The sequence below is a fragment of the Hyaena hyaena genome, unplaced genomic scaffold (assembly GCF_003009895.1).
Source record: "Hyaena hyaena isolate Hyena2069 unplaced genomic scaffold, ASM300989v1 scaffold_549, whole genome shotgun sequence".
Lineage (NCBI taxonomy): Eukaryota > Metazoa > Chordata > Mammalia > Carnivora > Hyaenidae > Hyaena > Hyaena hyaena.
In genome coordinates, this window is record NW_024081180.1 from 108,052 (window position 1) to 134,585 (window position 26,534).

The 26,534-nt window shown below is 35.6% G+C and overlaps 1 protein-coding gene across 1 annotated transcript in view; it reads left to right on the plus strand.

The window, feature by feature from the left end:
- The window catches only part of THEMIS (thymocyte selection associated), a 176,276-nt gene that overhangs the window by 71,688 nt on the left and 78,054 nt on the right, over positions 1-26,534 (plus strand). Inside the window, exons 3-4 of the mRNA XM_039255840.1 lie at positions 2,879-3,337; positions 20,247-21,295. Coding sequence (XP_039111771.1) covers positions 2,879-3,337; positions 20,247-21,295 — 1,508 coding nt within the window. The remainder of the gene's footprint in view (positions 1-2,878; positions 3,338-20,246; positions 21,296-26,534) is intronic.

Below are 26,534 nucleotides of genomic sequence, written 5' to 3' on the forward strand. Positions count from 1 at the left end.
ACCTCCACACTGTTTTCCAGAGGGGCTGTACCAGTTTACATTCCCACCAACAGTGTAGGAGGGTGCCCGTTTCTCCACATCCTCGCCAGCATCTAGAGTTCTCTGATTTGCTCATTTTAGCCACTCTGACTGGTGTGAGGTGGTATCTCAGTGTGGTTTTGATTTGTATTTCCCTGATGAGGAGGGATGCTGAGCATCGTTTCATGTGTCTGTTGGCCATCTGGATGTCCTCTTTGGAGAAGTGTCTGTTCATATCTTCTGCCCATTTCTTCACTGGGTTGTTTGTTTTTCGGGTGTGGCGTTTGGTGAGTTCCTTATAGATTCTGGATATTAACCCTTTATCTGATATGTCATTTGCAACTATCTTTTCCCATTCCATTGGTTGCCTATTAGTTTTGTGGGTTGTTTCCTTTGTTGGATCACTCAGCTCTTAAAATGTGTGTTTTTTGTTGTGGTGGGTTTTTTTGTTGTTTGTTTTTGTTTTATTTTCTGGTGTTTGTTTGTTTGTTTTCTAGGAAACAAATTATATTTTCTCCAGTGCAAAACTTTGTACTCTTTGTGAAAAAGATGTAGGAAAATTGATGAAATTTAAAGCTTATGGTGCTTTAGTTTACTATGAAAAAAATATATATAAATTTGACACGGTTTATATGTTATTAAGTAGCTATTTCTAAGAAAGGACTCTTTGGATTGGCTGCAATGGTAGATGAAGAAATAAATTAATCGAAGATATCTTCCTGTATCTACCACTTAGAATGCTAAACTGTGTACTTAATCATTGTCTAGGGGAAACACACAGATTTGTAGATAGATTTTTCTTGCAATGGAGACATTCAACAAGACAACTCTGAAGTATGTGATTAACTTGAAATAATGGTGGCCCTCAGGGTTTCAGGCTTTTTCTACTTCATAACATTTTAGGTCTGTTCTGTTATTACCTTAGGTGAACCCAATTCCCCAAGAAAGAAGATGCTGAATTAATTTTTCTGTGACTTATGTCATCAACATATTTAGGATGGAAGTAAAACTGTGTGTCTCTACTATTTATGAAATTCTGGTGGCTATTTTTTATCATTTCACAAAAATTGCTGAATTTTCTATACCGTGATAATGACTGTGGATTTAGAAATCTTCATGTATAGACAAATGAGATTAAACATATGTATTCACATGCACAGGCACACATACATGAAAATTCATTTATTCTGCAGAATTCAAGAATATTCTTTTATTAGATTTTCCATGATATAAGATATAATAAAATAGGAAGTTCTTTCAAAGTAAGTGTTTCTTTGCCTTACTGTCTTCAAGCACAACATACAAGGAATGAACGCTAGTCAATTTCTGAAGCTTTGCAGGACAGACTACACATGCTACCTTACTTATTGCCAGGATTGCATCACACATGCTTTTTCAGGAAGTTTATTTCTAAAAGTAACCTAAATCCTTTTTTGTTTGAGCAAAGATCAGCTACAAAAATAACTGATCATAAATCTTTGTGCAGTAACCCAAAATAGACATGAGAGATTATAATATGGTTAATAATGATTTGATATATAGATGAATTTAATTGGAATGTATTTATTGAGTAAATTATTAAATTATTTTTCCAAACTATATTGAATTCTAGTAAGATTGTCTCATTGTCTAATGAGTATCTGCTAAGATAATCTCACTATCTTCTTAGTTTATGCTAGTGTACCATATTATCATTATGCTCGTGTTTCATATTTTGTGTTAAGAAACCAGTGACCTAATTTTTGTCTTGCTCATATTTTCTCTGGAATTTATTATAATCTTTTCAATAGATACATTTCTGAAAATGCCACAAAACAGGTGTGCCCATAAAATAAAATTAATTCAAAGAGGAGAATTAAACATGCAAGCTTAAAAAGCTATACCTTATACAGTAAAAAATTTCATTATATTAGTGAGTATTAGAAGTATTCTTCTAATACTATAGTATTAGAAGAAGAAATTTTAAATAGTGAAATAATGCCAAAATTAGAGAAGCAATGAGAAGAATGATATATAACCAAGAGTATTCAATCCAGAACAACTACCTAACTAGGCATTTTTCAAGGAGTGTTATATAGATTACCAATATATCATGACATAATATGTTATAACTTATTGATGGATATTTTCCAAAGAAATATAATAAGATTTTATACTACAGAAATTTGCAAAATTCTTCATGTTACATTCTCTCCTTGTGAGTTACAATGCATCTAAAGTTTCTGAGAAGTCTTTAATTGGAAACATGTAGATACTTTTTGCTGTGGTAAAGTACACATAACATAAAATTTACCATTTAAGAATGTACAATTCAGTATCATTAAGTACAATCACGATGGTGTTGTAATGATGTAACACATAATTGTTACCACTGTCTAGTTCCAGGCATATAACTTTGTAATTGTTAATTTGACCATGAAACAGGTTTCTCCTGGAATATCTCTTAATTTTGGTATATCCAGGAAATGGATTTATGGAAACACCAACCTAATCCAATCCTCCCAATTTAAGAATTAAAAATAGAAATTGTGATTTTGCAAGATTAAATGCCTTGCTTAAGATCACACAGTTAGTTGAGATAAAGCCAGTTAATATCTCATTCATATTTCCCATCTGTAAGAACAGAGGCTTTTCTATTTCAAGATATTTTCCCCTTGTTTTCACTTTTATTGCCTGGATTTGACAATCCAGTAATGTATAGATGATGGGTTACAATTTTACCTATTCAGGATTAAAGCAGATATATTACTTTTTAATTAAGCTACATTGTGCTTTTTTTCATAACTCTCTCACTGTGATTTCTTATGAGAACTTGCATTGTAAGAACTCTCTTTAATTTGCATAATTCTTCTGTTCTTAGGTCTTTTTAAGATTGTGGCTGATAAAACTCCGTACCTTACTCTAGAAGAAATTACAAGGACCATTCATATTGGATCAAGTAGACTAGGACATCCTTCCTTCTATCATCAGAAGGATATAAAACTAGAAAATCTCGTTATAGAGCAGGGTGAGCAAATCACGTTCAGCTCAGTTGAAGAGATAAATGGAGAAATAATGGTGAACTGTGGAGTGGTAAGGAATCATCAAAATCATTCATTTACCTTGCCTTTGTCACAAGAAGGAGAATTCTATGAGTGTGAAGATGAACGTATTTATACCCTAAAGGAGATTGTTGAGTGGAAGATACCCAAGAACCGAACACGAATTGTGAAGCTTACAGGTTTTTCAAATAAGTGGGATTTAACAAATCCATTTCCTAAAGGCTTTTACGGTGCTCTGATTCTCAAGCCTGTTTATGAAATTCAAGCTGTGATGAAATGTAAGTATTCACTAAGAATGATGTTCTATGGGGGCACTTGGGTGGCTTTGTCGTTGAAGTGACAGACTCGGTTTTGTTTCTGGTCATTATCTTACAGTTCATGAGATCAAGCTCCTCATGGAGTCCCACATAGGGCTTTGTGCTGACATCACAGAACCTGCTTGAGATTCTCTCTCTCCGTCTCTCTGCTTCTCTTTCTCTCTCAAAATAAATACACTTAAAAAAACAAAAAAAGAATGATGCTCTATGTATGAATCTGAGCATTGTGGGGTTTGGGAAAGAGAAAGGCTTTAAAGTTTGAAGAATGGGACCCTGTCCCTGACTTGTCTTTTAAGCCGGCTGACAGATTCTCATCTATAAATAACTAAACCATGTAGGTGGTGCAAGGACCAAATTGAATAATGTATATAACATATATTGTAAATTGTATGGTGTTATCCAAATGTAAATTGCTGTAATTGTCAGGTGCAGACAGATTAACCTAGTAATTCATTTCTAGCTCTGCCAGTTAAGAATAGTCAGAAAAGAGCTACTTTGTAAGACAAAGCATATTTTGGTAGAAAGAGGGTTTCTTGTATGGAGTTGGCCTACAAAGTGGTAAAGATACAGTTTCTTTGATGTGTTCCTGACTGGTATTTTTGTTGTGTCTTTTTCTTCCCCCTCAGCTACCCATCACTGGTCATAAATCTTATTAGCTGATGGTCCCTCTGACTTAAGGGAAAATGATGTGACAAATTAATTCACATATAAGTATGTTCTAGTATGCAATCTTGATAGCATTATTTGCATTTAAATATCGGAAAAGCTGGAGAGAGCACTGTTACCCTAAAGGGATTAATACATTGAGTTTTCAAGATTATGGCACATAGAGTTTTCAAAATTATAGCACATGAAGTGAAGAATTCTGTATTTACAGTCAAAAGTCCTGGATTCTAAATCTGGGTCATTAACTTTAGTAGATGGTAACTTTGGGCAAACCATTCAAACTGTGTCTGTGCAAAGAGGATAATGATAACTCTTTTGCCTACCTTTTAGAGTTGTTTTGAGAATGAAATAAGATTGTATTAAAAATTACTATATATAATACACTTGAGAAAAAAAAGTATGTAAAAATGTTTGGTCAAAGGGTGTCCCTTGGACATCTCAAATTCTATTTATCTCTGTTCCCATACATATTGTTGGTCATTTATATAAATGTGAAAAAACTTATGTGGTTTAGAACTACATGTTAAATTTTGTTGCATGTTAAGCATTTAACTAGAAATTAATTAATTCTGAATTAAAGGTACAGGTAAGGATTCAGTCAAGTAGTGATTATATTTTAAGACTACAAAAAATTGAGACCACAGCATAATCATTTTTAACATGACAAAAATTGGAAGTCGCAGCAAATTTTAGACCTCACATTAGTACGTTAGCTATCCCAAAATGTGTAATTAAAATTGATAATTGAGTTTTCCTCATTTTTTATAAATAATGAATATAAAATTTTCTTATTTTAAATTTTGTTAATTTTTAAAAAACCAGTGACATCTCCTATCACACAGCTGCAAATGTAGACCAACCCACAACCTAAGCATGTGAACAAGATAGTTACTGAGTTCAATGACTTTAGATTAGGGATCAGCAAAGGCTTCTCTGAGGAAATGGTATTTAAACTAACACCTAAAGGATGAATAGGAGCTAATCAGGAAAAGAAAGAAGGAACAGCATTGGAGGAGGTGGTAGCAGTTTCCAGGAAGGCAGATAAGCAAGATATTGGAGCTCCAGTGCAGCTCATATGAGAAAAGAGAGGAGGTTGAGAGAAATATCAAAACATGCAATGGGGTAGTGGAATCAGTCATGAAGAGTCTTGAAATATATGTAAGGGGTTAACATCTGTCCACAAGGCAATTTAATAAAGGGTTTCAGTGCAAAGGACAGGATCAGAGTCATAGGCTCTTGAGTGTATGGCAGGGTATTGGGAGTTTAGTACAATAGTGAAATCAGTGGGATGCTTGCTCTTACTGGGTATTTAAGAAATATAACCACTGAGATTTGAAGGCCTGTTGGAAGGAGGAAAGAAATCAGTCTAATTCCCAGGTGTCTGGCTGGATCTACTGGCTGGCTGGTGATGCAATTTACTAAATATAAGCATTGACAGATGAGCAGGGCATTATTAACAGAATTGCTTAGATGGACTTATATATGGTTTCATGCTAACCAAGGTCCCAGAAGAAAGCCTTTGGTTAAAGTTTTTTCCAAAATGTTTTGGTCCAGTTTCCATTATTTAATGGTATTAAAATTGAATTTTGATTTAAATTATTTTGGATCTTTAACTTTTAGGGGTTATTTTAGACATTAGCTCTTTTTGTATAGCAATTTTGGGACATGATGTGTGGGACTGCTTTGCATGTGTACTGACTGTAGAATATTCCCTAGAAATAGAGGATGAGTGTCCAACACATAAAGTCCAATTTAAAAAATTGTAGGCATTTTTCTTCTAAATATAAAATGTAGACTATTTTTTAAAAAATCATTTGTAGTCTTGTTTTACATTATTCTTTCTTATATTGAATATTCAAACTTGCCTTGAAGTTACTTTCCAATGGCCTCGAGGGTCAGGCACATTTGAAAACCCTCTTGTCTTGAGTCCTTCCTTTTGAAAGTGACAAGAAAAAGAATAGGTCTGAGCCAGGGATAGACAATTTTAGAGAAACCTTAAGGGTAAACGCACAATGAAAAAGATCAAGAACTATAGGAAGTTTTGAAATATTGATTTGCTAAAAAAGAACATAGTAAACAAATAGAAGAAAGAATGTAACATATTTTATTCCTGAAGGTAGGTTTTTCATATGTTATTGATGTGATAATTCAGGCATCATAAACAAGTAGCAGGACATGTTTAAATGAAATATTAGTTCCTGGAAACTCTTGGTCATAATCCCCATTACAGGCCTGAAGCCTCTCTGACTCTCACTATACATTTCATGATTTGTAAAAATTTTTATCTCTTTGGGTAATAAGTATAAATAACCACCCAAGACCTTTAACTACTAGTCTTATATAAGTTATAATAAGATCCATTTGGCCTTTCTTTCACAGTAAGATAAAAGTCATGTTAGTGTGGCAAATGCATAATATTTACAAATGAAAAATTGGGCCAGCTATTTCTAGTTGCTTCTAAAACTCAGAAGTCTTGCTAGTTAAAACTTTTTAATTGTGCTATGTTTTGATTCATAGATTGATAATTATTTCTCCCCTAATGAAAATTCTGAATTAAAAAGCTTCCTTTCATTTTAAGAAAAAAGCCTCAATGCCTTTCAAAATGTAAGGTTACAGGTTTTGCTTAGATATATGATATATTAACTGATGTATATGGAGAGGGCTGAAATCTCACAAGCAGAAAGGTAGTATCTAAGGCAGTGTCTGAATATTGTATAATAGGTGATAAGTCAATAACAAAAAAAATACATTGATCTCTATTCTGAGACTTCCTTTTCCTTTCATTTTATTTAAAAAAATTATCTCAATGTTTATCAAAGTCAAAAAAGTCAAATAATGGTAAAAGGACTAATAACAAAGTGATTAGCACACTTTATGCCCTGGACCAATCCCAAATTTTTCTCACATTCTGCCACTAAGAAATAACTGCTTTAAATATTTTGCCCTTGCTTTCTTGTATTTGCATTTCAATTTCTAAATAACATAAAGATATAAAGATACTGCCTATTTTATCAATTCAATGCCTTTATACAAGATGGAAAGACACTAATCCCATTCATGAGGGCTCCACCCTCATGACCTCATCGTATTTTAGTAACCTCCCAAAGGCCCTTCCTTTTAATACCATCACCTATTGAATAGGGTTTCAACATGTGAATCCTGGGGGAGGAAGACAATCCAAAATAGTCCTGTCCTAGGACTTCATTCAAAACCATCTGGGTGGGTCTGTTCTTTCTTTCATTATGATGGCAGTTTTTAGTCTGGAAATTCAGATATTTTATTTCTTAGAAATTTCTTTGACAGTTTCCTTTCAACTACTTTTTTTCTTTTTCCTCTTTCTGTAACATCTAATCTTATCCTGAAGATCCCATACTGATCTAGGGCTATTTTCTTCTCTATTTTTCTTGTCTTCAGTTTACCTTTAGGGAAAATCCCTTAACTATATTTCCAACTGTTTTAATGAATTTTTAATTTGAGCTATCATATTTTTAATTTCTGAGAGTTATTTCTTGCATCATTTTAAAAATATTATTGTGTTCTTGTTTTGAGAATGCAGTATCTTATCTCTGTGAGAATATTTTACTGTTTCTTAAAGTTTCTGTGTTCCTTTCATTTTTTTCTGCCTCTTTCAGGCTTTTCAGAGTGATCTGTCACTCTCATTAACTGTTATCCTTGAATGCCTGATATTATTCTCCGTTTGTTCACATTTACATGTGAGACATTTTTTTTTAATTTACACATGAAGCACTATTTACATAAAAGTTTTTTGTTTATGAATATTAGGTTTCACTTTGCCAGCTTTTTCATCGGAGCATACCTCAAATTCAGCCTCTTGTGAGCCTTTCGTCTAGGACTTGTTCAGTTTCACCTGAGAAGAATCGTCTAGTACCTTCCAGGGATTCTGAAAATATTGTAGTTGACTGGGAAACCTGCTGAGGGTTTCACTATTCTCCCACAGGTTTAGACTTTACTCCTTTGCTTTCAGCCTGTGCTTCTCCCCTGCTCACCGATGCCTGGCTTCCAGATTCTGGGCCTCTCTACTATTTCCTGCAGAGAGTGGTAAAAGAGATGGCGCCTATCTTCCCCAGCATAGACTTGGAGAATGGCTTAACCACTCTCCAGACATCCAGATAACCGCCTTGGCCCCCTAGCTTTTCATCCGCTTGTCAGAGGAGCCTTATGCTTCCAATTTATGAGACTTTTTGAGATCCTGTGGGGTGATAAAGGCTGACTTTTCATTGGACTTTTTCTATTCTGCCAAAATTTTAACCATTCATCCATCTGAGTTCTGTTTTTATTCGGTGTAAGGATTATACATGTCTTTTAGATTCATGGAATTTTACTCTCTTTTTTTCTTTGTCTTTCTTTTTACCTCTGTGGTAAATTTGAGAGAGTAAAAGGGCTGGAGAGCAATATATTCTGCCTGTAAACCTCACTACTTACTTAAACTAGTCATAGCCCAGAGGTTTTCCTGGAGCTAGTATAATCTTGAAAGAGCTTGTTGCTAATATTTCTAAAAAGTAAGTAAAATTTATGAACAATATTTTAAATAAAATGTAATCTTCAGTAATTTATAAACATATCAGAGCCAGTTTCTTATGTACTTTTATCTTCTCAATGCATGAGATAAAGTAAATGTTCAATATTGAACATATTGAATACATGAATTAATGAATGAAGAAGCTAAAACATTTGTGTGTGTGTGTGTGTGCGCGCGCGCGCGTGTGTATTACATAGTACAGAGTTCCTGTTTAGGTAATAAGAAAGTTTTCTCCCTCACCATATCCAGATTTGATTTATTGTGATAACATACTTATGAACTTAATACCTAAGGAGAATGAATATTCACTTCAGGGCACCAAAGTTGATATCATTTATATTTGTATAACAGTTCAATTTTTATTAGTAATGCTTTTCCTATGTGCCTATGAAAATATTGTGACTTAACATGATATTTAGAACTAGTGAATACTCTAGTCAGCTTCCATTTCATTTTATTCCTTTAGACAAGTAATCTTCCTGCTAATAGAAATATCAAACACAAGCAGAAGAAAGTACAGCTTTCACTGTATATATTTATTCTTACACTACCAACTATAAATATTTTACCAATCAGGTTTCTCCAGAGAAAAAGAAGGTATTTATAATCTCATATATAATTATATTGTATAATATATACAAGACTATATAGTAATCAGTTAAGTAATTAATTTTAAGGACTTGGCTCATGTAATTATGGGTGTTATTAAGCTCTGCATTCATAGGACAAATTGGCAGTCTGGAAAATCAGACAGAAGTTGATGCTGTAGTTTGAGGTAGTGTTTTTTCTTCTCTGAGAAACTCCGCTTTTTGCTCTCAAAGCTTTCAGCTGATTAGGTGAGGCTCGCTTACATTATTGAAGATAGTGTTTAATTAAGTAACTGCATACTAGCCCAGTCAAGTTGATATATAATAATAACCACAAAGATCAGTGGAGAATACAGGTGGACATGGATCATCCAATATAAGAAAATGGCTATTTGCTTCTCTTAGCTTTTATATATTAAATAAAAATGTAAACAGTATCATAAATACACCCATATTAAATGTAAGTATAATCATTTTTTTTAATTATTTTACTTTTTAACGTTTATTTATTTTTGAGAGAGACAGAGAACAAGAGGGGAAGGGACAGAAAAAGAAGGAGACACAGAATCCAAAGCAGGCTCCAGGCTCTGAGCTGTCAGCACAGAGCCTGACATGAGGCTCCAACTCATGAACTATGAGATCGTGACCTGAGCTGAAGTCGGATGCTTAACTGACTGAGGCACCCAGGTACCCTTATTTATTTTTATTTTAGAGAAAGTGAACAAGGGAGATAAACAGAAGGAGAGAAAGAATCTTAAACAAGCTCCACACTCAGCACATTGCTTGATGTGGGCTTTGATCCCACAACCCTCGGATCATGACCTGAATTTAAATCAAGAGTTGGATGCTCAACCCACTGAGCCACCCAGGTGTCCCTAAGTATATTCATTTTAAATGACCCTTGACTTCTCAGGGAAGGTCATGATGATTTTTTTTTCTGTTACAAATATTAGAGAGCAACCCAAAAGGCACTCTCTCTATTCATAAATACAAACAGCAATAGAACTGGGGAAGAGCTATCTAACCAAATGGAAATTCACAGTATCGTTTCTCTTAAATTGAATATGAAGTTTAGTAAATGGAAGAAAAGATAATTCACAGAATATTCATAAAGGAGATTGAAACCAAATGGATGAACTATAAAGGAACTTTAAATTTAAAAGTCCAAAATAAGGATGGAACCATGCAGCCTCACCACACACAAAGGTCTCAGTAGACCCAAGATTACAGCCACATTTCCTGTTGTTGAAACAAGGTTACCTGGTGCCAGATGTATGTTATTTACCATAGTCCCTCAACCACTGATGCTCAACCACATGATGATCATGTGAAATTTTTCTGGGCTGTGCTTGCTCCCAGCTGCAGTCTCTGGGCCTCTGCAGTGGCACAGCTGTGTGAGTGTTCCTAGGGGCAGGCCAGCACCCAGCCATTGGTCCCCAAGACTCTCTCCCAGAGGGTTAGAGTGGATTCAAGCTGCAAGGACCTCAGAAATGAGGGGTTTGGAAACACAGCCCTATCTGAGATAAAATTCAGGAGGGAGGTGTCACATGGCAGGCTGATGGCTTTGTCACAGACAGTGTAGAAATAGGGTGTGGACAGAAGCCAGAGACAAAGGAGTGGGGGTTGATTGCCAGTTGGCGAGAGCCCAGAATTCTGATGCTAGAGACTGGGAAGCTAGGTGACACCATTTTCACCTCTCCTGTACATGAACATACACACTTAGAAGCGCCACACTTATCCACCCTAGTAAGCTAAGTAGAGCCACCTAGTGGGGAGTGGAGCCATTATACCAACCTCCATCCAGTTGTACCAAACAAGGCCTAGAAGGAAACCATAAGTCTCTCTGCCTGCTTAGTTTAGGGACTATGAAGTGCTTCATAGGGGAAGTGCTTCATAGACTTCTGAAGGAAACTGGATGTAATTTCATTCTGATTTCATTCTGTTCACTAGTCCGTGTATTCATTTTTTTTCTTATTCTTGAATACAGAAAGAGAATTTATTTTTATTTTCTGTTTTCATAAAAATGATTTTTCTATAAATTTTTCTACTATGTTTTTATTTTTTGTAATTTTTTAGTCTATTTTACTTTCTCCATTACATTTTATTCTATTTTATTGTATACATCCTTTTAAAATTTTAAACGTTTTCCTTTTTTTCTTTTTTAATTTTATTTTCTTTCCGTTTTTTCTCTATTTGATCAAGCTTCTTTAAACAACCAGACCAAAACACACCTAGAATCTAGCTTCCTTTATTTGATTTTTTGGTATTGTTTTTACTTTTTTAATTTAATTTTTAATTTTATTAATTCTTTTTCTTCCTCAAAAATGACAAAACAAAGGAATTCACCCCAAAAGAAAGAACAGAAAGAAATGATGGCCAAGGACTTAACCAATACAGATATAAGCAAGATGGTTGAATCAGAATTTAGAAATACAATAATAGGAATACTAGCTGGAGTTGAAAAAAGTGTAGAATCCCTTTCTGTGTAGATACAAGAAGTAAAATCTAGTTAGGACAAAATTAAAAATGCTACTGAGATGCAATCTCAAATAGATGCCACAGTGGCAAGGATGGATGAAGCAGAGCAGCAAATCAGTGATAGACAAGACAAACTTATGGAAAATAATGAAGATAAAAAGAGGGAAACTAAGGCAAAAGAACATGAATAAGATTTAGAGAACTCAGTGATTCATTAAAAAGAAGTAAATCTGAATCATAGGGATCCCATAAGAAGAGAGAAAAAGAGGTAGAAGGTTTATGGAAATCATAAATGGAAATCATAGTGGAAAACTTTCCTAACCTGGGGAAAGACACAGACATCAAAATCCAGGAAGCATGGAGAACTCCCAGTAGATTTACAAAAACTAACCATCAACAAGTCATATAATAGTCAAATTCACCATCAACAAGGCATATACAGTCAAAGAAAAGGATTATTAAAGCAGCAAGGGGAAAAAAAAGTCCTTAACCTATAAGGGAAGACAGATTAGGTTCACAGCAGACCTATCTACATAAACCTTGCAAGCCAGAAAGGAGTGGCAGGATATATTCAATGTGATGAATCAGAAAAATATGCAGCCAAGTATTGTTTATCCAGCAAGGCTGTCATTCAAAATAGAAGGAAAGATACAGAGTTTCTCAGACAAACAAAAACTAAAAGAGTTTGTAACCACTAAACCATCTCTGCAAAAAATTTTAAGGAGGACTCTCCGAAGGAAGAAAAAGATGAAACAAAACAAAAAAGACGTTAAGCAGAAAACACTAGAAAGGACCAGAGAACACCACCAGAAACTCCCAACTCTACACGCAACACAATGGAAATAAGTTCATACCTTTCAGTACTCACTCTAAATGCCTATGGACTAAATGCTCCAATCAAAAGACATAGAGTAACAGAATGGATTAAAAAACAAGACCCATCTATATGCTGTTTACAAGAGACTCACTTTAGACCTAAAAATACCTTTGATTGAAAGTAAGGGGATGGAGAACCATCTATCATGCTAAAGGTTGCCAAAAGAAACCCAGAGTAGACATATTTATATCAGACAATCTAGATTTTAAAATAAAGACTGTAACAAGAAATGAAGAAGGGCATTATATTATAATTAAGGGGTCTACCCACCAAGAAGATCTAACAATTGTAACCATTTATGCCCCCAAAGTGGAAAACTCAAATATATAAATCAATTAAATACAGACAAAAAGAAACTCATTGAAAATAATACCATAATAGGAGGGGACTTCAACACCCACTTATAACAATGGACAGATCCTCTAAGTAGAAAATCAACGAGGAAATAATGGCATTGATTACACACTGGACTGGATGGACTTAATGGATACATTCAGAACATTTCATCTTGAAGCATCAGAATACACATTCTTCTTCAGTGTACATGGAACATTCTCTGGAACAGATCACATACTAGGACACAATTAAGCCCTCAACAAGTACAAAAAGATCAATATCATAATTTTCATATTTTCAGACCACAATGCTATGAAACTCAAAATCAACAACAAGAAAGACATTGGAAAGACAACAAATACCTTGAGACCAAAAACATCCTACTAGAAAATGAATGGGTTAACCAAGAAGTTAAAAAGGAAATTAAAAAGTACATGTAAGCCAATGAAACACAGCCCAAAACCTCTGGGATGCAGCAAAGGCAGAATAAGAGGGAAGTATATAGCCACCCAGGCCTTCCTAATGAAGGAAAAAAGGTCTCAGACACGCAAGCTAACCTTACATCTTAAAAAGCTGGAGAAAAAAAGCTGGAAAAAAGTAGGAAATAAAACCCCAAAACAGCAGAAGATAGGAAATAATAAAGATTAAAGCAGAAATCAATGCTATTGAAATCAAAATCAAAAACAAATAAACAGTAGAACAGATCAATGAAACCAGGAGCTGGTTATTTGAAAGAATTAACAAAACTGATAACCCTGTAGGTAGTTTGATCAAAAAGAAAAAGGAAAGGACCCAAATAAATAAAATCAAAAATGAAGGAGGAAAGATCACAACCAACACTACAGAAATAAACAATAATAAGAGAATATTATGAACAATTATATGCAAATAAATTTGGTCAATCTGGAAGAAATGGACAAATTCCCAGAAACATACAAACTATCAAAACTGAAACAGGAAGAGATAGAAAATTTGAACAGACCTATAACCAGTAAAAAAAAAAAAAAATTGAATTAGCAATCAAAAATCTCCCAAAAAACAAGAGTCCAGGACTGGATGGCTTTCCAGGGGAATTCTACCAAACATTTAAAGAAGAGTTAACACCTATTCTTGTAAAGCTGTACCAAAAAATAGAAATGGAAGGAAAACTTCCAAACTCATTTTATGAAGCCAGCATTACTTTGATCCCAAAACCAAAGACTCCACTAAAACGGAGAACTACAGACCAATTTCCCTGATGAACATGGATGCAAAAATTCTCAACACGATCCTAACCAACAAGATTCAACAATACATTAAAAGAATTATTTACCACGATCAAGTGGGATTTATATCTGGGATTCAGGACTGGTTCAATATCCATAAATCAATTAATGTGATACATCATATTAATAAAAGAAAGGACAAGAACCACACGATCCCCTCATTAGATGCAGAGAAAACATTTGGCAAAAGACAGCATCTTTTCTTGATAAAAACCCTCAATAAAGTAGGGATAGAAAGATCATATCTCAAGATCATAAAGGCTGTATACAAAAGACCCACTACTTATATCATCCTCAATGGGGAAAAACTGAAAAAAAGCTCAGGAACATGACAAGGATGTCCACTCTTGCCACTGTTATTCCACATATTATTGGAAGTCCTAGCCTCAGCAGTCAGACAACACAAAAGAATAAAAGGCATCCAAATCAGCAATAGGAAGTCAAACTTTCACTCTTCACAGATGATATGATACTGTATATGGAAAACTAAAAAAATTCCACAAAAAAATCCCTGCTAGAACTGATCCATGAATTTAGCAAAGTCGCAGATGTAAAATCAATGCCCAGAAATCAGTTGCATTTCTATACACCAATAATGAAGCAGCAGAAAGAGAAATCAAGAAATCGATCCCATTTACAATTGCACCAAAACCCATAAAATACCGAGGAATAAACCTAACCAAAGAGGTGAAAAATCTATACACTGAAAATTATAGAAAGCTTATGAAAGAAATTGAAGACACAAAAAATGGAAAAATATATCATGCTCATGGATTGGAAGAACAAATGTCATTAAAACGTCAATACTACCTGAAGCAATATACATATTTAATGCAATCCCTATCAAAATATCACCAGTATTCTTAACAGAGCTAGAACAAACAATCTTAAAATTTGTATGGAAACAGAAAAAAAACCCAAATAGTCAAAGCAATCCTGAAAAAGAAAACCAAAGGTGGAGGCATCACAATCCCAGACTTCAAGATGTATTACAAAGCTGTATTCATCAAGACAGCATGGTACTGGCACAAAAACAGACACAATGATCAATGGAACAGAATAGAGAGCCCCAAAATGGACCCACAAACATATGTTCACCTAACCTTTGACAAAGCAGGAAAGACTATCCAATGGAAAAAGGCAGTCATTTTGGCAAATGGTGTTGGGGAAACTGGACAGCGACATGCAGAAGTATAAAACTGGACCACTTTCTTACACCATACACAAAAATGAACTCAAAATGGATGAAAGACCTAAATATAACACAGGAAGCCATTAAAATAGTAGAGGAGAAAGCAAGCAAAAACGTCTCTGACCTCAGCCGCAACAACTTCTTACTCAACATGTCTCTGGAGACAAGGGAAACAAAAGCAAAAATGAACTATTGGGACCTCATCAAAATAAAAAGCTTCTGCACAGTGAAGGAAACAATCAGCAAAACTAAAAGGCAACTGACGGAATGGGAAAAGATACTTGCAAATGACATATCAGATAAAAGGTTGGTATCCAAAATCTATAAAGAACTTATCAAACCTAACACCCAAAACAAATAATCCAGTGAAGAAGTGGGACAAAAGACGTTTCCAAAGAAGACATGGCTAACAGACCCATGAAAAAATGTTCAACATCACTCATCATCAGGGAAACACAAATCAAAACCACAATGAGATACCACCTCACACCTGTCAAAATGGCTAACATTAACAACTCAGGCGACAACACATTTTGGCAAGGATGCAGAGAACGGAGAACTCTTTTACACAGCTGGGGGGAATGTAAACCGCTGCAACCATTCTGGAAAACAGTATGGAGGTTCCTCAAGTGATTAAAAATAGAACCACCCTATGACCCAGCAGTTGTACTACTACATATTTATCCAAAGGATACAGATGTCCTGTTTTGAAAGGACACATGCACCCCAAAGTTTATAGCAGCACATTCAACAATAGCCAAAGTATGGAAAGAGCTAAAATGTCCATCAATAGATGAATGGATAAAGAAGATGTGGTGTATATATACAATGGAATACTACTTGGCAATCAAAAAGAATGAAATCTTGCCATTTGCAACATCATGGATGGAATTACAGGGTATCATGCTAAGTGAAATAAGTCAGTCAAAGAAAGACAAATGTATCACTTTACTCATGTGAAATTTAAGATATAAAACAGATGAACATAGGGGAGAGGAAGCAAAAATAATATGAAAATAGGGGACAAAACATAAGACGTCTTAAGTAGAGAGAACAAACTAAAGGTTCCTGGAGGGGTTGCGGGTTGTGAGATGGCTAAATGGGCAAGGACCATTAAGGATGACACTTGTTGGGACGAACACTGGGTATATACATAGAGGATGAATCACTGGATTCTACTCCTGAAAGAAAGAAAGAAAGAAAGAAAGAAAGAAAGAAAGAAAGAAAGAAAAGAAGGAAGAAAGAAAGAAAGGAAAGAAAGAAAGAGAAAGAATAAGAAACTCTGATAGATAAAAAAAATTCTTTAAAATGTCTAGAATAAGGCAGATCTTGAAAATTATTTGGGCATCTAATAATTACCATATAGCAAAGAGTATAATGTGATATCAAAATATAAACAAATTATTCACTGAGTTCTCAAATGTGAAAACACTTTTGAGAAAAAAATAATTATAACCTTGGAAAGTAAATGACAAAGAAATCAAACTTAGACAATTTCCAATAAGTATATGAATTATTATTATTAGATAATAATGCAGGAGGAACTAGCAATTGAAACTGCAAGGCTAGAATTGACAAAATTTATTTTTTAAAAAATTATAGAGTGACAGTAAAAAATATAAAAAATTAAAAATTTTGTAGAAACAATCATCTCTTACAGTTTGTTGTCTGGGCCTGAGAATTAAACTGACACCAGATAGATTAAGTAGAGAAAAGCATATAGATTTATGTTTTATGTGACAAGGGAAGTCTCATAAAGGAATGAAGTCCTTCAAAATGGCAAAACCCACATACTTTTATATTGATTTGAAGAAAGAGAGGCAACTGTGAAAGAATAACTAAACTAAGAATGCGAAGAGGTTAAAGGAAGATAAGAATTATTTCAACAAGGTCTGTTTGGACTGATTTCTCTTGGCTTTAACTCCCTGTAGAAGGATGTTTCTTTTCTCCGAGTATAGAAAAGGCATCTTTTACACTGGGGTTTTATCTCCTGTTTTCAGGAGGAAAAGGAGAAATTAGAATACCCTTCATATATCTGTTGTTTTTCAAGTGCCTTTATCCCAAAATAATCTTTATGCCAAAGTGGCATATTTTGTGGTGGCATATTCTGCCACTCTTGACTTTTAAGGATAATTTTGCTGGAGACAGAATCCTAGGTTCTTGGACTTTTTCTTTGAATACGTTAAGTATGTTGCTTACTTTCTTCTTGCTTGAATGGTTTCTGAAGAGAAATATGATCTAATTTTTATCCTTCTTCCTTTAGAGGTAAGGTTCCCCCCACCCCCACCCCGCCGGCTTCTTCAGGTTTTCTCGTTTTCTTTGATTTTCTGCAGTTTGAATATGATATACTTAGGTGTAGATTTTTTGGTATTTATCATGCTTGCTGTTCTTTAAGCTTCTTCAATTTTGGAAAATTCTCAGCCATTATTACTTCAGATACTGTTTCTGTTCCTATCTGTTTTTCTTTTGGCATCTCCCTGGTATGCAACCTTTTGTAGCTGTCCCACAGTTCTTAGGTATTCTGCTTCATTTTTTTCACTCTTTTTCTTTTTCTTTTTAGTTAAGGGAGTTTCTATTGATATATCTTGGCATATCTTCAGGCTCACTGATTCTTTCCTTAGCCATGGCAAGTCTTCTGATGAACCTATCAAAGTCATTCTTCATATCTGTTATTCTGTTTACAATACCTAGCATTTATGTTTATTCTTTCCAAAAGTTCCCATCTCTTTGCTTACCTTGCCCATCTTTTCTGCCATTTTCCTTCACTAGAGTTCTTAGCATATTAATCACGTTCTAAGTTCCCAGTCTGAAAATTCCAAAATCTCTGCATATCTGGTTTGGCTGTATTTCTTCATACTGTACTGTTTGTTTGCCTTTTAATATACCTTGTAATTTTTTTGTTGTTGTTGAAAGCTAGACATGATGTGTCAGAGAAAAGAAACTGAGGCAAATATGCTTTTAATGTGAAGTTTTGTGATATCTGTCTTTCTCTGCCTGACTTATTTCACTTAGCATAAACCCCTCCAGTTCCATTAAAGGAGTATATTTTAAATGAAACATACAATACCTTCTATGATGTATAGCAGGAGTATTACCATGGAAATTTATTTTTCCCAATGAAATGTTATGTGGAATCCTATTTATTTACTGGATCACATCCTTTATGCTCAATCAAAGACATTGTTCTGGCAATGGTTTTCATTTATTCAATACATTTGTTCAGTAGCTACCATGTACCAGGCACCATTTAAGACATTGCGATATATTGATCAGCAAAATAATCAAAGACCCTTGTACCCATAATACATATACTGCCCAAATATAGGTTAGAATCTAGGTTACATTAAGGTCCTTATAGTCCAATGGATCAATTTAGTGACCCCAGGAAGTCCTTAATGACATCTATTGTACCAATGTCAAGAAATGGCATGAGCTTATGATGCTTATCTAGTGCTAGCTCTAAAGTTTTTAAGCTTCATTCATGTCTATCCAATTACTGAGATTTTAGAGTTTTTAAAATTACCTTGGGGCCCAGGGAAGCCTGTGGCAACAATCTTAAAAGTCTAGGTATGCTAAACTTTATACAGTGAATTGATGAAGTCAAGAATTGTTCTTTTAGCTGCATTTTTATTTTTTTTAATGAAGAATCTATACAATTATTACAGACCTTCATCCTATAGACAACCATTGATTTTTTTTCTTTTTTCTGTTCTCTATTCAAGAAAATAAAATAATACTTTCTTTATGTTGTGTCTTCAGGAACTCTGTTACACAGCATGTGCAAGTAATATGACATAAATTATAAAGTTATAATTTCCAGAAACTACATACAGTTAATAATATAAAAGGTAGTAACATAGGTAATGCTTTATAAGAGGAAATCCTGTCTTTGAAATCTTCCAAATTAATTTGTTTTCAAAAGCATGCAAAGAAGAAAGTGTATTGACAGAGGGTGGCTGGGGATATTGTGAAACAGCGGTGAGTCATGAAAATGTTATGAAACATTAAGTGGTAGGAAATTGTCAGGAAAAATATAAGCCATTATATAATCCTGTGAATAGTAACTACATTTCTAATTCAAAACCATTTATAACAATCTATGTGGGATAGTGCATGGACAGCAGATAAATAATTTTAGGATAGTATTTTAAGTGTCTTTGTAGTCTCAAACAAAGACTTATAGGATAGCAGGTGCTTAGAAAGAATTAGAAATTTCTTAGTCCGCAGTTCCACATTAGGCAAGGAATACCTTGATAAGCAGCCACTAGCATACCTAAGGGCCCTGGATGGCTCCTCTGACTGTGACCCATCCTGTGATACTCCTTCTCTATCCAGGTGTTAATGGAACATCAGCAGAAAAAGAATAACTTTCACATTGGAAAAGGATTCTGCCTTGGCGTCCACTTCCATATGTTAAGCTTAAGTACCTTATATCCCATGATCTTGCAGTGCTGTTCTGCAAAAGGTAGAATTTTGTGTAAAGAACGCAGAGCTTGAGCCTTCTGTAGGAAGGGTGTTATTCAAAGTACCAAGTATACATTTATACACATATGCATATGTTTATCTATGTTATGTGTGATAAAGCTATTCAAAAACCATGGAAATCATTCACATTAGAGTCAGGAGGATGAGTACCCTCAGGTTGTAGTGAGGAGGATGAGATTTTGGGGAGCTTCATAGAGCTCTAAAAGACAGCTTAATATCTATGTTTTAAGCTGAGCAGTGGGCTTAAGGGTGTTGATTTTAATATGATCTATTTCATTTTAAAATTTGAAAAAGAAGGAAGTCACACGTAAGAAATACTATATCATGAACACATTATTTTTTTAATGGAATTTATCTATGGCACCAAGAGAGATTCTAATACTTTCTTGGAGCAACACTTTGATGGACAAAATGTCATAGTCTTTTTTATTTTTATTTTTTCAGTCCAAAAGGATATAGTCCGCATCCTCCCCAGTTTAGATGTTGAAGTCAAAGACATTACTGACAGTTATGATGCCAACTGGTTTCTTCAGCTATTATCTACACAAGACCTCTTTGAAATGACCAGTAAGGAGTTCCCCATAGTGGCTGAAGTCATAGAGGCACCTCAAGGAAACCAGCTGCCCAGAAGCATTTTACAGCCTGGGAAAACCATTGTGATCCACAAAAAGTACCAGGCATCGAGGATCTTGGCTTCAGAAATTCGAAGCAATTTTCCTAAAAGGCACTTCTTGATCCCCACTAGCTATAAAGGCAAATTCAAGCGACGACCTCGGGAGTTCCCAACTGCCTATGACCTTGAGATAGCAAAGAGCAAAAAGGAGCCTCTCCATGTGGTGGCCACCAAAGCCTTTCATCCCCCTTACGACGAGCTGTCATCTGTATCTGTCGGGGACCAGTTTCTAGTGCATCATTCACAGATGACTGAAGTCCTTTGTGAGGGAATCAAAAAGGTGGTGAATGTTCTGGCCTGTGAAAAAATCCTCAAAAAATCCTATGAGGCAGCATTGCTTCCTTTGTACATGGAAGGAGGTTTTGTAGAGCTGATTCATGATAAGAAACAGTACCAGATTTCTGAGCTCTGTGCGCAGTTCCACTTACCTTTCAATGTGAAGGTGTCTGTGAGAGATCTTTCCATTGAAGAAGACATTTTGGCTGCTACCCCAGGACTGCGCTTGGAGGAAGCCATCACAGACTCTTACCTACTCATAAGTGACTTTGCCAACCCCAAGGAGTGCTGGGAAATTCCTGTCAGCCGCTTAAATATGACTGTTCAGTTAGTTAATAGTTTTTCTAAGGACACGGGATCATTTCTAGCCAGGACTCTGATTGAAGAGATCACTGAGGAGCAATATTACATGATGCGAAGATATGAAAGCTCTTTCTCCCATCCCCCACCTCGCCCTCCCAAACATCCCTCAGTGGAGGAAACAAAGTTAACCCTGCTCACCTTGGCAGAAGACAGGGCTGTGGGTCTGCCTAAGTCTCCCAAGGTAAGGCTATGATTTTGGGATTTTTCCTCTTTAGCATTTTTTTGAGGCAATTTATTTCAAGTCTCTTCTGAGTTTGTTTTTTGCTTACTTTTCTTTCTTTCATGCCATATTTGAAATGAGCCTTTCTGATGCACAGTAGATGAATGAACATCAACAGAGCATAAGCTGTTGCAGCATTTTGTATTTTGATGCTTAACCAGTAGATGTGACAAGAAGTTTATATTGAATTAGAAATAGCAGGGATGACATTTGGAAATGATGACCCAAATTGCCATCCCAATGGAGTTTGGTAATTAGGAATGTTTTATAAGGTGCTTCAGAAGCAAATCTCTTTTATTTTGGAAGTGCTGTTCATTTTTTCTAGGTAAAGTTGTTTTAATACTTCATCCAGGAAATGAGCATACCATAAACTCCCTTCTTGGGTAGGGGGGAGGGCTACCAGTAGCATGGATCGATAACACATGTCTTCATTTTGTTTTATGTGCAGAAAGATGTAAAAATATCTTGGCAGCACTGTGTGTGAGCATACGAGCATCTGCCCACATTTCTGCCTATCTGAGGATTGTAATCTTTAACAGTTCTATTGAAAAACAAAATCAATAAAATTGCAGACAGTGTGAGATCATTACAGAATCAACAACTCCATAACCATCGTAAAGCTTTTGGGAAGGGTGGGGTTTCAGCTTCATTTCTACTTGAAGTCTTTGCCTCTTGAAAACTGCCTGCTGAGTGCCTGGAAAGCACTTGCCCTGACCTCATGGAGCGCAGGTCGTTTATCTGGCCGGCAGTGGTTCTGTGCTGTGTGGAAGAAGTGAGTTCTGGTCTGGCAGATGTTTTGCTAGCAGCTTGGGGAAACAAAGCAATTAGTAAAACAAAGAGAGATGCTGTGTTTACTCTCTATACTCAGGAATGATAGCAGCCTCAGGCTTCAAGTATGTGGGTATGAAAATACTTTTAATTTTCCATTTCAAAGATTGCATTCTGAGTGTATGCTGGATAAATCCAATAGGAATCTTCAAACTCATCTTAAGAAAAAGATAAAAGCAGTAGAAATTTCCTTTTCGGAAAAACAATCTTGAAAGAGTCATTTTAAATTAAACCATTGTTTCCAAATAATGTTGATTAACAGGCCACTATTAATGTGGAGTGTGTATGGCTTCTCCTGTTTAATATATTTTTATTGCTGAATGAAATGATGTGAGAGATGGAATGCTGGTCTCAGTTTTAGCAGGAGGCATAATAACCCCCCTGCTCCCTGACGCCCTCCCAAGATGTTCATGTCTAAGCCTCCAGAACCTATGAATACATTGCATTAGGTAGCAAAAGAGACTTTGCATATGTGCTAAAAATTAAGAACTTTGAGATGAGATTATTCTGGATTAACTACATAGGTCCAATTTGATCATGAGTTCCACTACTTGATAGGAGTATCATCTCTCCGGAAAAAAAAAAAAAAAAAAAAGAATATCATCTCTTTGTTTTGTTCCAATTTAAAAAGTATAAGATTTTGGAGCACATGCCCATATCCTGGTTGAATCCATTCCATGGCTGCCCCAACTACAGCCAAGATTGTTGGGGAAGGAAAAGAGGACTGCTTGTCTCAAGTAGTAGAGATACTGGAACAGCATGTGAAGATCTGGAGATGTCCATTACAATCAGAAAGGAAGGAGTCAAGAATCCTAAACTATTGGGAAGAATTCATAGAAAAAAAAAACAGGTTAAAACTTTTTAGAATGCCATTTCACAAAATGGCAGATGAAAATGATGTAAGTGTTTTCTTTAGGAGAGAACCTCAAAAAACAAGTTACATCTAGGTTACTGACTTGAAAAACCCTCCAGACTCCCTCCTGAGTCTCTCCTTTACTTTCACACAACTGCCCCACTCACAATACTGACACCAGATATGTGGGGGTTTCTCACACGAAGCAATTTATTGACACCAGCTGGGCAGCCTACAACTTAACTCAATTCTGACAGTATCTACCCAGAGATAACATCAGATCCCACATGGTAAGGTCTCCATCCTGCAAGACTGCCCCCCACGTAAGATGCTAATTGCAGGTAGTAAGTCCTCAGGTTACTTATAACTTCTATCTGAGAAGGCTACAAATTGAAGGTTCCCACAAGCCCTTCTTCAAGTTCAATGAATTCTTTAGTGTGGCTCAGAGAACTCAGAAATACTTAGGTTTATTAGTTTGTTAAGGGATATAATAAAGGATACAGATGAACTGTCAGATGAGATATGCAGGGCAAGGTCTGGTAGGGTCCTGAACAAAGGAGCTTCTGTCCCGTATAGTTGGGATATGCCACCCTCTTGGTGTGTTGATGTATTTGCTAACCTGGAAGCTCTCCAAACCCCATACTTTTGGGATTTTTATGGAGGCTTCCTCACATAGGGACAGTCAATTATTAACCCTGTTTCTAGTCCCTCTCCCCTGTCTGGAAAATTCCAAGCTTCTAATTATGTGGTGGTTCTTCTGGTGACCAGACCTCATCCAGAAGCCCATTCAGGGTCACCTCATTAGAAAAAAAAATATGTATATTCCTATTACCCAAGAAACTCCAGGGGATTTAGGAACTCAGTGTCAGGAACATAAGATAGGGACCTATTTATATTTTCTGATATCTCACAGTTACTAAAATAAAACTAATGTAATCTTTGACAAATCCTATGCCATTTATGTGTAGAATATCAACTTAATAATTTCTAACTGCTTGTTCACCGGTCAGACCTTGCATGGGTTCTTTTGTCTATTTCTGAGTCTCACTTCTGGAGAATATTGATTAATAAAAGTTTGTTAAACATTGAGTTGTTTGTTAAGATGTTAAAAAGCCCAGGAACCATTTTCATCTGACAAATGGTTGAGGGAACCATTTGAATGGTTAAGTGATAGTCTAAACTTGAATGACTTGGAGCTAGATGATACTGCTGTATACATTTAAGGAGATACTCTGTGGCAAAGTTATTTTTTTTTCTCTCTCTCTCTCTTTTAAATGTTTATTTGTTTATTTTAAAAGAGAGAGAGAGAGCTCAGGAGCTAGCATATGCATTCAACTGGGGGACAGGGAGAGAGAGGGAGAAAGAGAATCCCAAGCAAGCTCCATGCTCAGCACAGAGCCAGATGGGGGCTCCATTTCACATCCAAGAGATCATGACCTAAACCAAAATCAGAAGTCTGACGCTCAACCCACTGAGCCACCCAGGCACCAGGATTCTCATTTTCTATCACAACATTGGTTGTGAGTTAAAGGGAGCACAATTTTGGTGTGATGTGTTAGAACAGATTTCTTGTCTCAGAAAAGGTGAAAGCAGAAGCTAGGAAACCCCAAGTCATCAGGACACTTCCTCTCAGTTAAAAGTTTATCAATCAGTTGAGAAGGGTCTATAATTCTCTGTTTATAATTGGTTTCATCAATGCTAGTGTGGTAGATAAAAAACCATATTTTCTCTGAAATCACTTTAAAATGTCAGAGAATGCTATAATTTACCTGTGCTCAGACCCACTGACCTCATTTTCAACAATTTTTTTTTCGCCATGAAGATAAAAATCTGCTTAGTGGATCAATTTTGGAATATAAACAGAAGCTGTCAGTTTCTGCATAATCTACTTGAAAAGTCCTGCAACCAACTATTTCTTATCATCACAGTGTCATCCTTTCATATACTTCTTTTATGTTTCCTCTGATATCTACATTAAAGCTCTTCTATCTATGTATGCTTTTAGAAGTGATTGGTTAGAACACTTTTTATATTCCAAAGACAGGAAGCAGCCATTGAAAATAAGCTCTAAGATTTTGAATTGCATATGTAATATTGCATCAAACTCAGAGAACAATTTGCAAGGGCTATTCAGAGTTTAAATATTCAAACTCACTTAACTCATTAAACTACCTTTTAATATATGTAGAGATGAGTATCAAATTCCTCATTATGTAACTTCACTTATGCCTTCCCAGTGGGTCATTAATTTCACTAGATCAGTTCTTGCACTATTAAACAACATGACAGACACATGTGCCATCTAAGAGTATACAGGTATCTACTGTCAGGTATAAACCCTACATGTTCATCTAAGAAGTTTAGAAATGAAAAATATATGAGGAATAGGTTACAGAAACTAGAATAAATAGAAAGAACCATTTTCCAGGGTAGGATTGTAGCTGTTCTTTCCCTTTAGCAGTCCCTAAAATAAGAATCAATTGTAGTAGCTCTTTGAGAACTGTGATATTGATATGAGCAGAGCAGGTGAGGAGTGAGGGGGGTAGATATCAACAGAGATGACAACACATCTCAAGGCCTATGAAGTTTTACACTGAAGGACTTTATTGTTGTTTTGAAAATGTGATAGCTTTTAGGGAGAATAATGAATGGGGTCTAAACAAAGGGTGGAGAACATACCAAGTGACCCCTCAAAATTCCTTTCAGGCTGATGACAATTGTAGACATAGTATCTTTAGGATCTTTGCATCCTGATTTCTTAATGAGATGAGAACAATATTCTAAAATGACCAAGTAAATGTCTGGGTTTAAAATTGTTTTCAAAATAGAAGTGTTCTGGGGCAGACTCTCCTTTCATGAGGGTTAGTTCCTATGTCAGAAGTAGTTTCAGATAGCTTGAAAGAGCATGTACTCACTGGGGTTTGTGCCTGTCCTGGATATATATGGCTATGACTGCTGAGTGCCACATAGGAGAAATGTAACTTCTGCATTCTGATGAAAGGGTCTATAACCACACAGAAAAACAAACCTTTGGTTGAAAGATGAGATATTCCACTCCTTCTGAGGCTGCACCTGGGACCAGAAATCTTGCATTTCACTAACTCTGTTTGGCCATTTGATGCCCAAGTGTCCACTTTGCTGCCAGAATTTCTAGATTTCCGTCAGACAAGAACACCCACAGGAGACATTAAGGCAAAGAGCAAGGGAGGCAGTAATGGCAAGGTAGTGTGAATTGAGCAGAAAACAAACCCTGTACCAGAATTAGAGTGAGAGCTGAAAAAGGCAGAAGGAAGCAATAGTTTCTGGGAGGTGCAGAGAGAACACTTCACCAGCTGCTGCTGGGTGTTAAGACTCACTTCTGATCTGATGTGACAGTTAGTGGCTGAAAAAGTGTTAAAGGAACCATGCTCCTAGGGTAAATCTAGATCGTTAAAGAACAGTATTATATTCCCTCCTTTTATTTTGTCAATGCGATGTGTTGTAAAGATATTAAGAATGTTTAGATTTGTAACCAACTCT